This window comes from Acyrthosiphon pisum, chromosome X, assembly GCF_005508785.2.
Source record: "Acyrthosiphon pisum isolate AL4f chromosome X, pea_aphid_22Mar2018_4r6ur, whole genome shotgun sequence".
Lineage (NCBI taxonomy): Eukaryota > Metazoa > Arthropoda > Insecta > Hemiptera > Aphididae > Acyrthosiphon > Acyrthosiphon pisum.
The window spans coordinates 18,704,315-18,717,190 of record NC_042493.1 but is presented as its reverse complement, the minus strand read 5'-3'; the positions used below and the strand labels follow the sequence as shown (position 1 = coordinate 18,717,190).

General features: G+C 27.1%; 2 protein-coding genes across 11 annotated transcripts in view; one reads left to right on the top strand and one right to left on the bottom strand.

Annotated features, from left to right (window-relative positions):
• Positions 1–3,669: 3,669 nt before the first annotated feature.
• Positions 3,670–9,649, bottom strand: Ufd1l (ubiquitin fusion degradation 1 like). Of its 10 annotated transcripts, none has more exons than XM_029487896.1 (7): positions 9,254–9,388; positions 9,075–9,157; positions 8,844–9,013; positions 8,656–8,770; positions 8,440–8,594; positions 6,605–7,162; positions 3,670–4,812 (listed from the first exon to the last, which is right to left on the bottom strand). In XM_029487896.1, the coding sequence occupies exons 3-7, from the start codon at positions 8,844–8,846 to the stop codon at positions 4,741–4,743; spliced, it is 903 nt and encodes a 300-aa protein (XP_029343756.1). In that variant the 5' UTR covers positions 8,847–9,013; positions 9,075–9,157; positions 9,254–9,388; the 3' UTR covers positions 3,670–4,740.
• A 73-nt stretch (positions 9,650–9,722) lies between these two features.
• The window catches only part of LOC100167705 (ribonuclease P protein subunit p30-like), a 5,077-nt gene continuing 1,923 nt past the window's right edge, over positions 9,723–12,876 (top strand). Inside the window, 4 exon segments of the mRNA NM_001293346.1 lie at positions 9,723–9,895; positions 11,254–11,402; positions 12,284–12,358; positions 12,450–12,518. Coding sequence (NP_001280275.1) covers positions 9,820–9,895; positions 11,254–11,402; positions 12,284–12,358; positions 12,450–12,518 — 369 coding nt within the window. The 5' untranslated portion in view covers positions 9,723–9,819.

Below are 12,876 nucleotides of genomic sequence, written 5' to 3'. Positions count from 1 at the left end.
AATATATTACGACAAGAAAACGGTCACCCATTCAATTACGTGACATAAAACCACTGGCTGAGCCGGAGGAATCTTGATAGAATCCCACGACCGCCAGAAGTTGCCCAATGTAAAGAAATATGTTATTTAACTTACAATTTTATCATTAGAGTAGCAAAATAATTTATTGCTCTTCAACATTCTTTTTTACAAATCATACCAAATGCTATCAAGTTATAAAAAAAAAACTAAAAATATTAGAACATTGAAAATGCCTATAAGCGGCTTAAAATCTGGCGTTGAAAACTATTTAAATAAATGCATATTGAAAAACAAAATAACAACGTAAAAAATGTGGGTAAGTGGATGTCACTCTGCTGTACAGTAGTTTTCAAGTGGGTCACTGTGTGATGGATGGTATTCAATTTGAATTAAATGATATACGAAAAACGATTCGGAGCTGTAACGGTTTAACAGTATGGTCGTGTGGATATTTTATATTATATTTATATTTTTAATACTTATTATTATGGTTAATAATATTTAATGGTAAATAATATTCCCTTGAAAATATCTCTTAGAAGTATCTGCATTTTTTTCGTATATTCTTTTTTTATTAATTAAGGAACTAAGGAAGCCAAATAAAAATGCCGAATGTAAATCATAACAATACTATCAAGCTCATATAGAATTTAGTAAAAATTTCCTTTTGGTTTAATTCTGTTATAAAATTGTGATATTTTTTAAGTAATACAATTACTTAAGTACTTGCTTACAAGGTATGAAAAAAAATAGAAACTAAAAATGTCCGTAAATAGCTCAGAATAAGTCAAATATTTGGAAAATGTTATGGTGTATAGAAAATGGTTATATAAACATTCAGGCCAAATTCTATGTACCTACGGTAATTTGTTTTAGAGTTGCACCAAAAACCAAAATCGATTTTTTGAAAAACAAATTTTGCGTAGAAATTCCCGTTTTTCATTCATTTTTCTTTTGTTTTTAATGGCGCTTTTGTAAACTACTGGAAAAATTTTACTTTTGATGTAAAATGTATAACCGTAAATGTAACACTGTAATTTAGCTAAGCAAATATCCATTACCAATTAATGTTGGTGTAAATATAATTTTATTGTAGACTATACTAGACCTATAGGCACCTATAGCTGTTGAAGCCTTTGTACTAAAAAAATACGTGTTTTTTTAAAACAATGTTCTTTGTTGAGAGATTATTTGAATAAAAATTGTATAAAAAAAGGATATAATGAGATTTTATTCAAAACAATCATAACACGTATTCGGTTACAATGTGTCAAAATATCATTTCCGGATCCACTTTGTTCCTTTTTCCAGACTAAATATAATATGTAATACCAATAAATATTTCCAACAATTTTTAGAGGTTACAGCTCAAGCATACTATCAGTTACCTACTCTAAATGTATGAGATATTTTATAATTCATAACAGTTATTCTTACAGTTGACAAATGATAAAAACTCGATAATTTTTTAAATAAATTAACATCATCAAAAAAATGATATTAATAAAACTGTGCGTTCTAATAGGATTTTTCTATTTAACGAAATAAAAAACCAGTTTTATGCCCAACTTACCTTTGGTAAGTTAATATTCCGGTTGATTTATTTAAAATTACTTATATTTTTTATAATTACCTACTAATGATAAGCATAATATTTTAATTAAAGAATTTATATTTTAATATGCGTATTTATTAATTTTATATTACAGCGAAAATATCGTATGGTATTTGAGAAAGGATATCCTTGTCCATCATCGACAAATTCTATTCAATATAATGGGGGGGGGGGGGGGGGGGGTTTAAGTAAGCATTTATTGCCACTAATTTTTAAATAATAATTTTTCTTTTAATATTACCACATACCCTTATACTACCATAGGCTAAAATCGGGGGGGGGGGATTAACTCTCCATATACAATAATATGACCTTTTTTTTTTTTACATCTTGGCTCTTCAATTTTTATTAATATATTTGGTGGCTCGCGAGTCTCTTCTGGCTGGCCACCCCTGCTATATAGTATACTATACTTAACAAGTATGCAAAAAAAAAAATAGTACGATTGTGTTACAATAATTTGAATAAATGATATTCTTTTGGTCTTTTGTTGTTGTATTTATGTGTACTTACAGGCTGTTAAAATGTGTTATGATTCAATTTAATTAAATATGCGACGCAATGAGGTTTATGTTTCAATTTCCATCATATTATTTAAATAAGGTTTTTTTTTAGTTAATAAAAAATAAAACCGACACCCTTAACTATTAATGTTTATCGAACATAATAATATAATTTGAAAAAAAACATAATCATTCATCATTGAGATACTATATTTGTAACTATATGCTATACCTAATGTATAATTTAATGTAAAAAATATTTATTTGGGGAGGAGGGGGGGCTTCAGCCCCAGAGCCCTCTGGGTGCACCATTGCCTGATAGTGATATCATTAATTATTAATATTATCTTATAGTTACTACATAAGTTAAAATGAAGTGCTGCTGGCTCATACCTAAGGCCAAAGTAAGATAAGGTAAGATGTAACTTAAAAGTGTTCAGCCCTACATCAATAATAAAAATATTGTAAAAAAACCAATGCACAAACTCAGAAAATTTTGTTAACTTTAAGTTTGATAAATGCTAATAGTTTGTCAAAATGTCCAATGATACGTGCAATTTTAAAACTATATCCAAGTTAAACTTAGACTGAATGTAAATGTTAGTTAAAATTGCTATTTTTTACTTTTAACACTGATACAACAATTGCTGGTCTTTTTAAGTCTTGTTTCACTGAAAACGGTGAAAAGTGGTCCTTCACTACACTATATAAAGTTCTGTAATGCTGTGCAGTCTCACGTTTCAAAATTGTAGGAAAAGTTTAGTTGGAGAAACAACAATTAATTAGAATTAGTTCTATAATAATATATTTAATTAAATTATGTATTTTTTTCTTATTATAATATAACATTAATGATACAGATTTATTCATATTACAGATTGGAAAATTTAATAAGGATTTACTATTAATTATTATAATATATTATTATTACACGCTATCAGCCAAATTAAGTAAAATGTTCTGTATTAATATTATCTTATGTATTTAGTTATATTTATATTGTGAAATGTAATAAAGGTTTTATAGAATTTATTATTCTCTAATTGGGCATAGGTATGGTCCAATATATTTTTTTTTATTTTACAAAATAATAATAACATTATGCTATTATAAAATGTTTCATCAAGAGAAATCAACCCTTCTATAGTTTAAAAAACAAAATAACTAATTGGCTTCAGAATAAACAAAATATAACATATTTTATCATACTTTCATCTTATTCTATTGTATTATCTATAAGTACCCTTATATTAATTATTGTTACCGACATTATATGTTTTATTTAGTATCAAAGTTTAAATTGTAAAAATGAATACTGCATCAACATGAATGTATATTATAAATAAGACTTATATGTATAATTATATTTTAAATACTTATATTAGTATAATACATATTATTGTAAATTGTGAACTCATGGGTGCCCACACGGACCTGTTTAGTGGGGCCCATTATATTTTTGAAGAAATAAACAATAATATTTGTTGGGTTAAATTTAATTTGCTTGACTCATCTGATGTTTTTATTCTCAGATTTTATAGATCATGTAAAATGTGAGATTGAATATTAATTATTTATTTAGTTGTTCTTCTGCAATTTGAGTAGATGGAAGACTGGTTATTAGAAATAAGTGGTTTATTATTTATTGCTTCGGTACAGAATGTAATTTTTAATGAAATAATTGTCTCAATCTAGTTATTTTATCGCCTATAATGTATAAATCGCTGATAACATACATAAGTGAAAAAAAAACAATAAATCATTAGAAATATAGAAAATAATACTACAGTGAAAACTGTCTCATGCAGACCCTGAATAAAACTGAAAACTATCCAATACATTTTTCTATGATCCCGGCATGTTCCTATAGTTTTCTACAGATGTTGAATCTCAATAAAAGTGGAAACGGAATAATTTTGTAGGTCCCATGCAAGTAAAAACCTTGCATAAGCTGGAAATATGACACGCCTCAAGTTACGTTGATATGAGTATGTAGGTATATGATGAGTCATATAGTGATAAAACAAAAAACTCTACATGATTTTTAGAAAAGCTAAATGTTTAAATTTAGTTCCCAACCTTCATATTTATGTAATATGTAAAAATTATTAATAATTTTGTAATAAAATAGGTCTATAAATAATCTAGAATAAGTTATAAAAAGTAAAGTAAAAAATTAAGTTTATAATTAGTAAAAATTATAAATGTTATAAACTACTTTTGAAATATGAGAAATTTATACGAATTTATAATCAGGAATTATTCTGTTTTATTCAATAAAACGAAAAACTGCTTAAAGTGAAATTTTTGTTGGTCCCATGCTATTCCGCATTAGACAATTTTCACTGTATTGTAAAATTTTACGACTTCTTTAACATTTCTAATTGTATTGTGAGAATTATATTTACAATAAGCATATGTCAATACTTGAATTTATAATAACTGTATAAATACTTATTTTTTAATTAAAAAATTGAAGCCGCGTTAAAACCATTTTACAATTAAAAGTAGAATTTTCTTAAAAATGTATACACATTTTAAAATTTAATTTATGTTATATTAACAAATTTGTACATGCTTCGAAAAACAGTTATTAAGTTATTATTTTTTTTTTTTTGTCTTTAGTACTGATCCAGATCCTGCAAATGGCTTAAATCCTTCTTGATTTCCATCCTGAAATTCAAAATATTAAGTCACTTATATAACTTGCATTAAACAATTTTACTATAATATAATAAAATGCTAAATTGATTTCTTTTATCGATAAGAAATACCCATCAATTTAACAACTCAATTCCACAAATGTGTGGTAATCAAGGCGACTGATTTCTGATCAGTATTTTCGGACACCAGGGCCGTCCCTACAATTTGCGGGGCCCACAAAAAAAATTGATGCATTCTACAGAAAATCAATTATTACAGTTCTGTAACCTCTCAAATTTCAAAACCAAGGGCGCCAGCAGGAGATTTCTGGAGGAGGGCATACCCCCCTGCCTATTTTATTTAATAATAATTGTCATAATATTACTTGTAAAAAAAAAAATAGTATGTACTGTATTACTAAACTTTTTGCATTGGTCCTACACTCCCATTTACATTTCTGTGGGCGCCCTTTTTCAGTAATTAAAGTATTTTTACCTATTACAGTATTACCTTTACCAATACCTCACCTAACCATTTTGCACTAATTCATCATACATATGTATATATTATTATCTGTGATTAAATTACTATATATTTTTATAATAGATTAATAATATTTGAATATAACGATGCATTGATTAAATAATTTCTAAACATGGAAAAAAAACTAATAAGTTATTGAACAATTTTCAATATTATTAGAATTTGTTATTATAACAATATAACATACGTTTTCAACTATTGCAACAGTAAATTAGAATTAAAAATAATAAGCTTACCAAAAACAGTAAAGTATGTAATTCCAAATCAACTTTTGTAAGTTACTCAATGTAGGTAAATTGTCAGATGATATGGAAAATGGAAATATATAAAATAATAAATAAACGAACACGATGGTACAATTAAGGGGGCTCCAGTCGATGAAAAAAAAGTGACTTTTAGACCAATAAGCTAGACAAAACTAGAGGAATTTGGTTTGATGGATTTTATTTTTGAAAACAGATTATTATTGATTAACAAGTTTACTAGGTTATGCCAGAGGCGATTTTGAATACTTATTTATTTTTTCAGCTGTGATGTCCAAGAATAAAAAATATCATATTTTTGTATAAGATGATGTTTCAAAATAGAAATATATAAATTCAGAATATGAAAATAATATAATATTTAGATTGAGTTATTTTGAAGGCCAAACAGCCGGTTGTCAGCACCGAAATGGTATCTGTATGTATAATAGTGCAGTAGTGCACACAACCGGTGTGCACATTTATACAGTGTAAAAATTTAAAAAAGTCAAAACATGAAACCGTATAACCAATTTAATTATAGATAATAAAGACATGGATTGGACATAACCTCTTATTGGTGAAGAACAAACAAATTAGATTGGACGTCACTGTCGCACATTGCAATTATAATTTATTTTTACTATCATTTTCTTATTATATTACGATTATTAGCTGATAATGGTAATCAATCATTATCATAAATTCAAAACAACAATTATGTTTCTGTTTCAAACATAATTAATATTATATTATTTTTGTATTCTGTAGTTTGTACTTAGTGATAATATATTAATTACTTGTGAATTTAATATGTACATATGTATACAAATATAAGCAAAATAAAAGGTAAATTACTAAAATCCGTACACAATTATTTAATACAATCTATAATATATAATAATATTAGTTATATTTGTTTTGGATGTGCACTACTTTATTAAAATCCCAAGAGCAATGAAGTATAGTGTGAAACAAATTATAAGATTTAATTTAATAGAATTATAGTTATTTATATATTTAAATTTAGTAATTACCTCTTTGTCATTATTCACAGGGCGGATGTTCCTTATGAACTGTATAGTTCCTATGTTATAATCATAATCTGGAATACCTCTCTGGTATACTGGTTTAACTTTATTTGATTGATCGTCAGAGTTGTCTTTCTTTTTTTTTCCGTCTAATCGATTGCCCGACCCTTTGAACGCTATGAAACCTGTTGGTTCTGGCATTAAATCAGCAGGATCAACCATCATATCTTCCGCAGCAGGTTTCTTTTCATGTGTAGGTTCCTGATAACCAACTGGTGCGGCAAACTCAACATTCATATCACATTCAATGATACTAACAGCGTTACCCGGTTTTGTTTCTAACACACACATTTCATAAACTTTTTGGTTGTACTTTATTGCTATTACATCACCAGTAGTCAGACAAGCAAAATTGCGCAAGCAATTTTCTAAAACAGCCTTTGGGTTAGTTATATCTAGGAATTCAGAATTTTGAGGTTGGAACTTTGAAAAGGTGGCTACTTCTAATGAAACACTTTCAACTTGCACCACATCTCCTTCATCAAGCAATAGGTTTTTCATCATCTAAATAAAATACAGTTGACAACACACATGAGGGTTACAATAGTTATAGAAGCAAATCTAGTTTGGTTTCCATACTGATTACTACCTTTTTTTTAAGAGGATGTCGGCAAAATATTTGTTTTCTTTCTCAGACTCATGTGCCACATAGATAAAACACACTTATACATTATAGGTGATTGTGTTTTCTCTATGTTGCGCAAGGTCAAAGAGAGTAAAAACAAACAGTGTGCTGACATGCTCTTAAATTAAAAAAGTCGCCTAAGCGACTTATTTTACTCAAAACAGGTTATCTCAATTAAAAACAAATCCTATGCTCATATAATATATAATAAGTCTTTATCGAATTTCAGTAAAATTGATTTTAATTTACACACTGAAATAATTGTACATTTATAATTTCATCATTGTGTGTAGATATAAAAAATAACAGTGTGGAATCTCAACTAGATTTATGTATAACATTACGTGAGATATAATTAATATAGTCTTAATAAAAATACTTATTTTGAATACATATGTCAATACTCAGTAAAAAAAAGTATTTGTATACTTTCAAATTTTTTATAAATATTTTTTTTACCTTGTAAATCAACATGACTGATTGTCATGATTTACATTGATTTTACTTTGCATCATTTTGTTTATAAAATTTTGTCCATCTGTTTTTTTTTGTAGTTGTATTTAAATTTTCAGCTAAGTATAATTTACAGTAAAAAAAATATAATATTGTAAATTTTCAATAAATATTTTATTTTTATTTTACTTAATTAAAATGAAAAATGTATAAACTAAAAAAATTAATATTTGAAAATTAGTATTTGATTTTATATACGGATACTTTAAGCAAGTATTTAATATACATAAACCAAGTACTTTTTTTAAAAGTATTCAAAATATGTATTTGAGTACTTGCTAAAAAAGTATTTGAATATTTATACACCACTGAACAGTATATAATATGAAACACATATTGTATATAAAATGTACATTGAAAAGTATCCTCATTAGAGGCTGCCGTGTTAATCCCATTAGATATTTTATTTTTATTGGAATCATATAAAAAAAAACTAAATTAAATTCTTAGTAGTAATGAAAATATGTATTATTTTGTATAATACAGAATAATGAAAAGGGAATCAATATAGGGCTGTCTGTTAGTGAAACAATTTTTTTGGTCTTTAGCTCGTTCCATATTTACAATTCAGTGTCTTACCCAAATACTTTTTTTCGAGTACTTTTAAAGAATAAATATAGATTTATATATTTTTAACAAATACCCAATAAGGAATATATATTTTTTCGTCCTCTGCGATGAACTCCAATACACCACAGTGTGTTTGTCTGTTGGATTTTCTGTTAGTTAGCTTGAACAACATTGGGTAGTTGATATTTAACCGGGTCAATACATCCAGCGCAGACGGGGGCATTATAACTGAAATTATTGTGTTAAGAAAAATAATAATATAATATACAAAAATATCATAGTGACTTACTTTTTCCTCCACGTTCAACATCTTCACGTTCGCTTCCAGGAAGCATTGACACTGACCAGCATCTGTACATCGTGTTGAATGGTCGAAGTATATCATTGAATAAGCTCAGGGAAAACTGAAATATATTTAAATTAGTTCAACCACGGTTCAGAGCATGTACTGTGACGGAAAATTAACAACTTCCTTACCATTGTTTTTCAGTTGATTGTTGTAGACTATTGTCAATGAATTAAATTATTATATTATAGAATATTTTGCACGCGGTCAACTATCAACATTAGTTCCAATGACCTGGTGAAAATACAAATTATGATGTGAAGTCACAAAATGGTAGTGAACACGGTTGTCTGAAGAATTACTAAAGATAATAGTAAATTTAATCTGTACATTATGGATAATAGATCATCAATAAACCTTACCTTATGACGTTTCGAGTTGTTCATCCAGCGGTACAACAATGTTGGAAAACAATTTGTAGGTATACGAATATTATGGTGCCTACCTATAACACCATTAAAAAGTTAAATAATTATCGTATTTAAGTATTAATTGTCAATACATCGATATTAAACACATGGATACGACATTGCTATCTTACATATGCTTTTCGTCAAATATAATGGGGAGAAACTGTGACTCTCAGTATTCAGTCGTACAGAATCTTCCGCGCTACAAAGAAACTAACAACTAACACTAACAAGAGTGAGATGTAATGACGTTGAGGTTAACAATGATATCAGTTGTGTTCGCTAACAGATTTGTATACAAAGTCATATCCATTAGTTTAATAATAATGGTACAAAGTACAGACGCTTCAAATTATTGTATGAATAAAATAATTATAAAATAATACCTGTATATTATTATGTAAATGTATCGTACGGTCTCTCTATTAATAATTAATGTTTTGGCGACTAATCTGTGCGGACGCTGGAACGCCTGGAACCGCTACCGTAAGGCTTTGTCCCGTACTCCCTGCTTTGTCCTATGTGGCTATGACGTCTATCGTTTGCATTGATATCATGGTTTGTGTACGACAATAACAGATAAGTGATAAACTGATAACGCAATAACGTAATAATCGCGAACTTGGTCGTTTTCGAAACTAACTGCCATTAAAAATTGTCATCACTCGTTTAGTAGTAAGTTAATTTAAGTTAAAAAATGAAAACACCTTACGGATACTGTGACTTGCGCGTCGAGAGGGTGAACGACGACATTATCGATGCATACATCAAACGTGAGTAAAACAATTGTTTTTTTATTCAACCCGAACAGAAGCCATGATAAATATATATAATATTGTAAACGTATCTGTCGGTGTTTTTGGCACTACTTATTTTTTAAAAATGTGTTTTTGACCTCCAATAAGATGTCAGCGGTTAAATAATCATAATATACATAAATATATTAAAATAAAATAGGGCCCCTTGATTATTTTGCCCTCGGGAGCATGGGTTAATTTTGATCCGGAGACAGAATGGCCTCTTTAGAATGACCCAGTGCCTAACAGTTATTGTCTCCTTTCCTTTCACACGCTAGTTGGGTGTATTGATTCCTAGTTTTGTGGTTAAAATTATATAAACATGTTGGCTGCGTATGTTTTTATGCAGTTTTCACCCAGTGTGTATGATAAAAGTTAAAACAAAAGAAATTTAAAAAAAAAATAACAAAACAGCTCGTAACGACGTACCTATGTATACATATTTAAAAACATGCGTTCAATACACGCTAAATAATAATAAAATAACATTCAGCCACGCGTAGGGAATTTTAAATGTATATTAGACGCCAAATGGCGTCAGTACGCATTCAACATGTTAAGTTGATCTGTTAAGAAAATGTTAATGCAGTATAATTACGTACCTAAGGGGTTTTTTAAATTATTAAAACATTAATGAAACTATTTAGTTTTTCATCTTATTTATTTTCAAATATATAGTTATCAAAGTTTATAAGAAATATAATAGTTATCTAATCTATATTATATTATATATAGGTAAGCCAAATATTACTTACTCACTCATTCATCGCAACAATTTTTCAGACTTATGAAATTGAAATTTGGAATAGTGGTTCTTTTAATGATCTATGTGCAATGAGAAAGAATTTTTCAATATTCACATTTTAATTAGGTGGTCAAACAGAATGTAACTTTGTTAACTCCAAGTTACAATAAAATTGTTACACAACATATTTGTATAAATTTATTTATTATTAACTTTGTACCTATTTTAATTTTGTAGATTTATTTAACTCATTTAACATAGGGCAGAGCCACCCATGAGTCTGTTTCTCATTTAAATATGTAAAGCCGCTCAAAGTCAAAAATTTAAATTGCGCCTATGATTAATAAAATCTTGAATAATATATACACCGCCAATCAATAACAATACCCCCTAACTTTATAACATAACAATATCACACTATCATAGTTATAACACCCATTATTGCCTATGTAAATTTGTTAGATTCAAACATAAGTAATTGTAGGTTAATCATAATTTAATATTTTATAAATAATCGACTAATAATAAATATATTATTATTGGTTGCAATATATGATTGTTTTTAAATTTATGGAATATTTATTCACAGATGGATATGCTTTGATCGCTGTAAACACTACAGTGAATTGTTTATTACTAGGCAATGGAAGTTCAAACAAAAAAAAAAGAAAATTTGCAGAATGTAATGATGAAAATGATGAAGAAAAAGACTGGGTACCTACACCCAAGCTAATTAATGTAAGTATTATAATTTATTTTATGTAGATGGTATAATTTCTACTAAGACGCCCGATGCTATTGCTTGTCATTTTGTCATAAATAATCTATGCTGATAATCTTTATCATAAATCTTAATTGTCATTATTTATTAAACTTTATTTGTTTACTGCACTATTATAATTACATTTATATTGAGTAGTCAATGGTGTGAATCAGGATGTCACAATAATAAGAATGATTGAATAAGAACTATAATAACATTGTAATTTGTAAATCAACAAACTTTTATGTCTAGAAACGTGTCGTTTCATTTTTTGTTAAGATTTTTTTTCCACCCACACCTCAAGAAAGAAGTTTTACTTTAAAAGTTGGACATGTTGGTACTGCTCTGATGTACAGTAGCTGTAATGGATATGTTATATTTTAATACAATGATAAACCATTGTATACAAAAAACCATTCTGAATGGTTAGCGTAGTCCTTATAATATTATTATTTTTTATTTGTCACTATGGTGATATTGATATACAATTGTGTCGTTTCATTTTATATATTTAGGTATACAATTTACACGTTTATTTTAATTAACATATAACTCAAATGTTAATTAACTTAGACAAATGCTATTGCGAAATGAACCTTCTCCGAGATATAATCTTTCATAAAAAAAATAAAAATTAAGACAATCGGTCGAGTAGTTTCCGAGAACATTAGCATCAAAGGTTTCAATTTTCTTGTCGTTTCATTTTTCGTTACAATTTTTTAAATTGAAAAATTGAAAACCTCTGTTTAATTATTTATGTTACAAAGGGTTCAGCTAATCTTATATAATAATACAATATATATATATATATATATATATTTTAAATTAAAATTAATTGTATTACATTTTCATTTAGGATAATAACTCAAAATTGACCATTCTGAATCGATTAACGATTCAAATAACAAATATTGGACAACTTCAAAAAATTGTAAGTAACAAAATAAAATAATGAATATACTTCAACAAATTAATTACCAAAGTATTACTATATTAACTAATTGTATTATTTTTGTATTTAGATGAGTTCTCCAAATTTCAAATTGTATAATATTCTAGCAGTAGAACCATTAAATGATAAAGTTTTTCAGGTATGAATATTAAGTCATAATTATTAAATAACTATATTACTTATATAATAGGTAATAAAGTTATAAGTATAATGCCTTTAGGACCAGTTCCTAAGGAACTATTTGAAGTTTATATTTATTGATAAGCACTTAGTTGTTATCTAAATATAAAAGCAACTGTATTTAATAATATTCAGGCTCGGATCTATGCATCTGAAATGAGAGGGGGCTACATTTTTTCAAAAAATAGATAATTATAAATTTAGTAATTTCATAAATATAAAAGATCATTTGATAATATTATTAACAGTTTTATTTATATTTTTAATTTATGAATTTTGAGTTATGAACTATTTATTAGTGCCTAATATTATAAATG

What these genes read in the sequence shown, in the direction of transcription:
- Ufd1l (XM_008190192.3), bottom strand. An exon ending in AAATATATATTCCTTATTGG is followed by an intron (nt 7,163 to 8,439) that starts GTATTTGTTAAA and finishes TATTTTATTTAG; the next exon opens with ATGATGAAAAACCTATTGCT. An exon ending in CTGTGAATAATGACAAAGAG is followed by an intron (nt 4,813 to 6,604) that starts GTAATTACTAAA and finishes TTTGAATTTCAG; the next exon opens with GATGGAAATCAAGAAGGATT.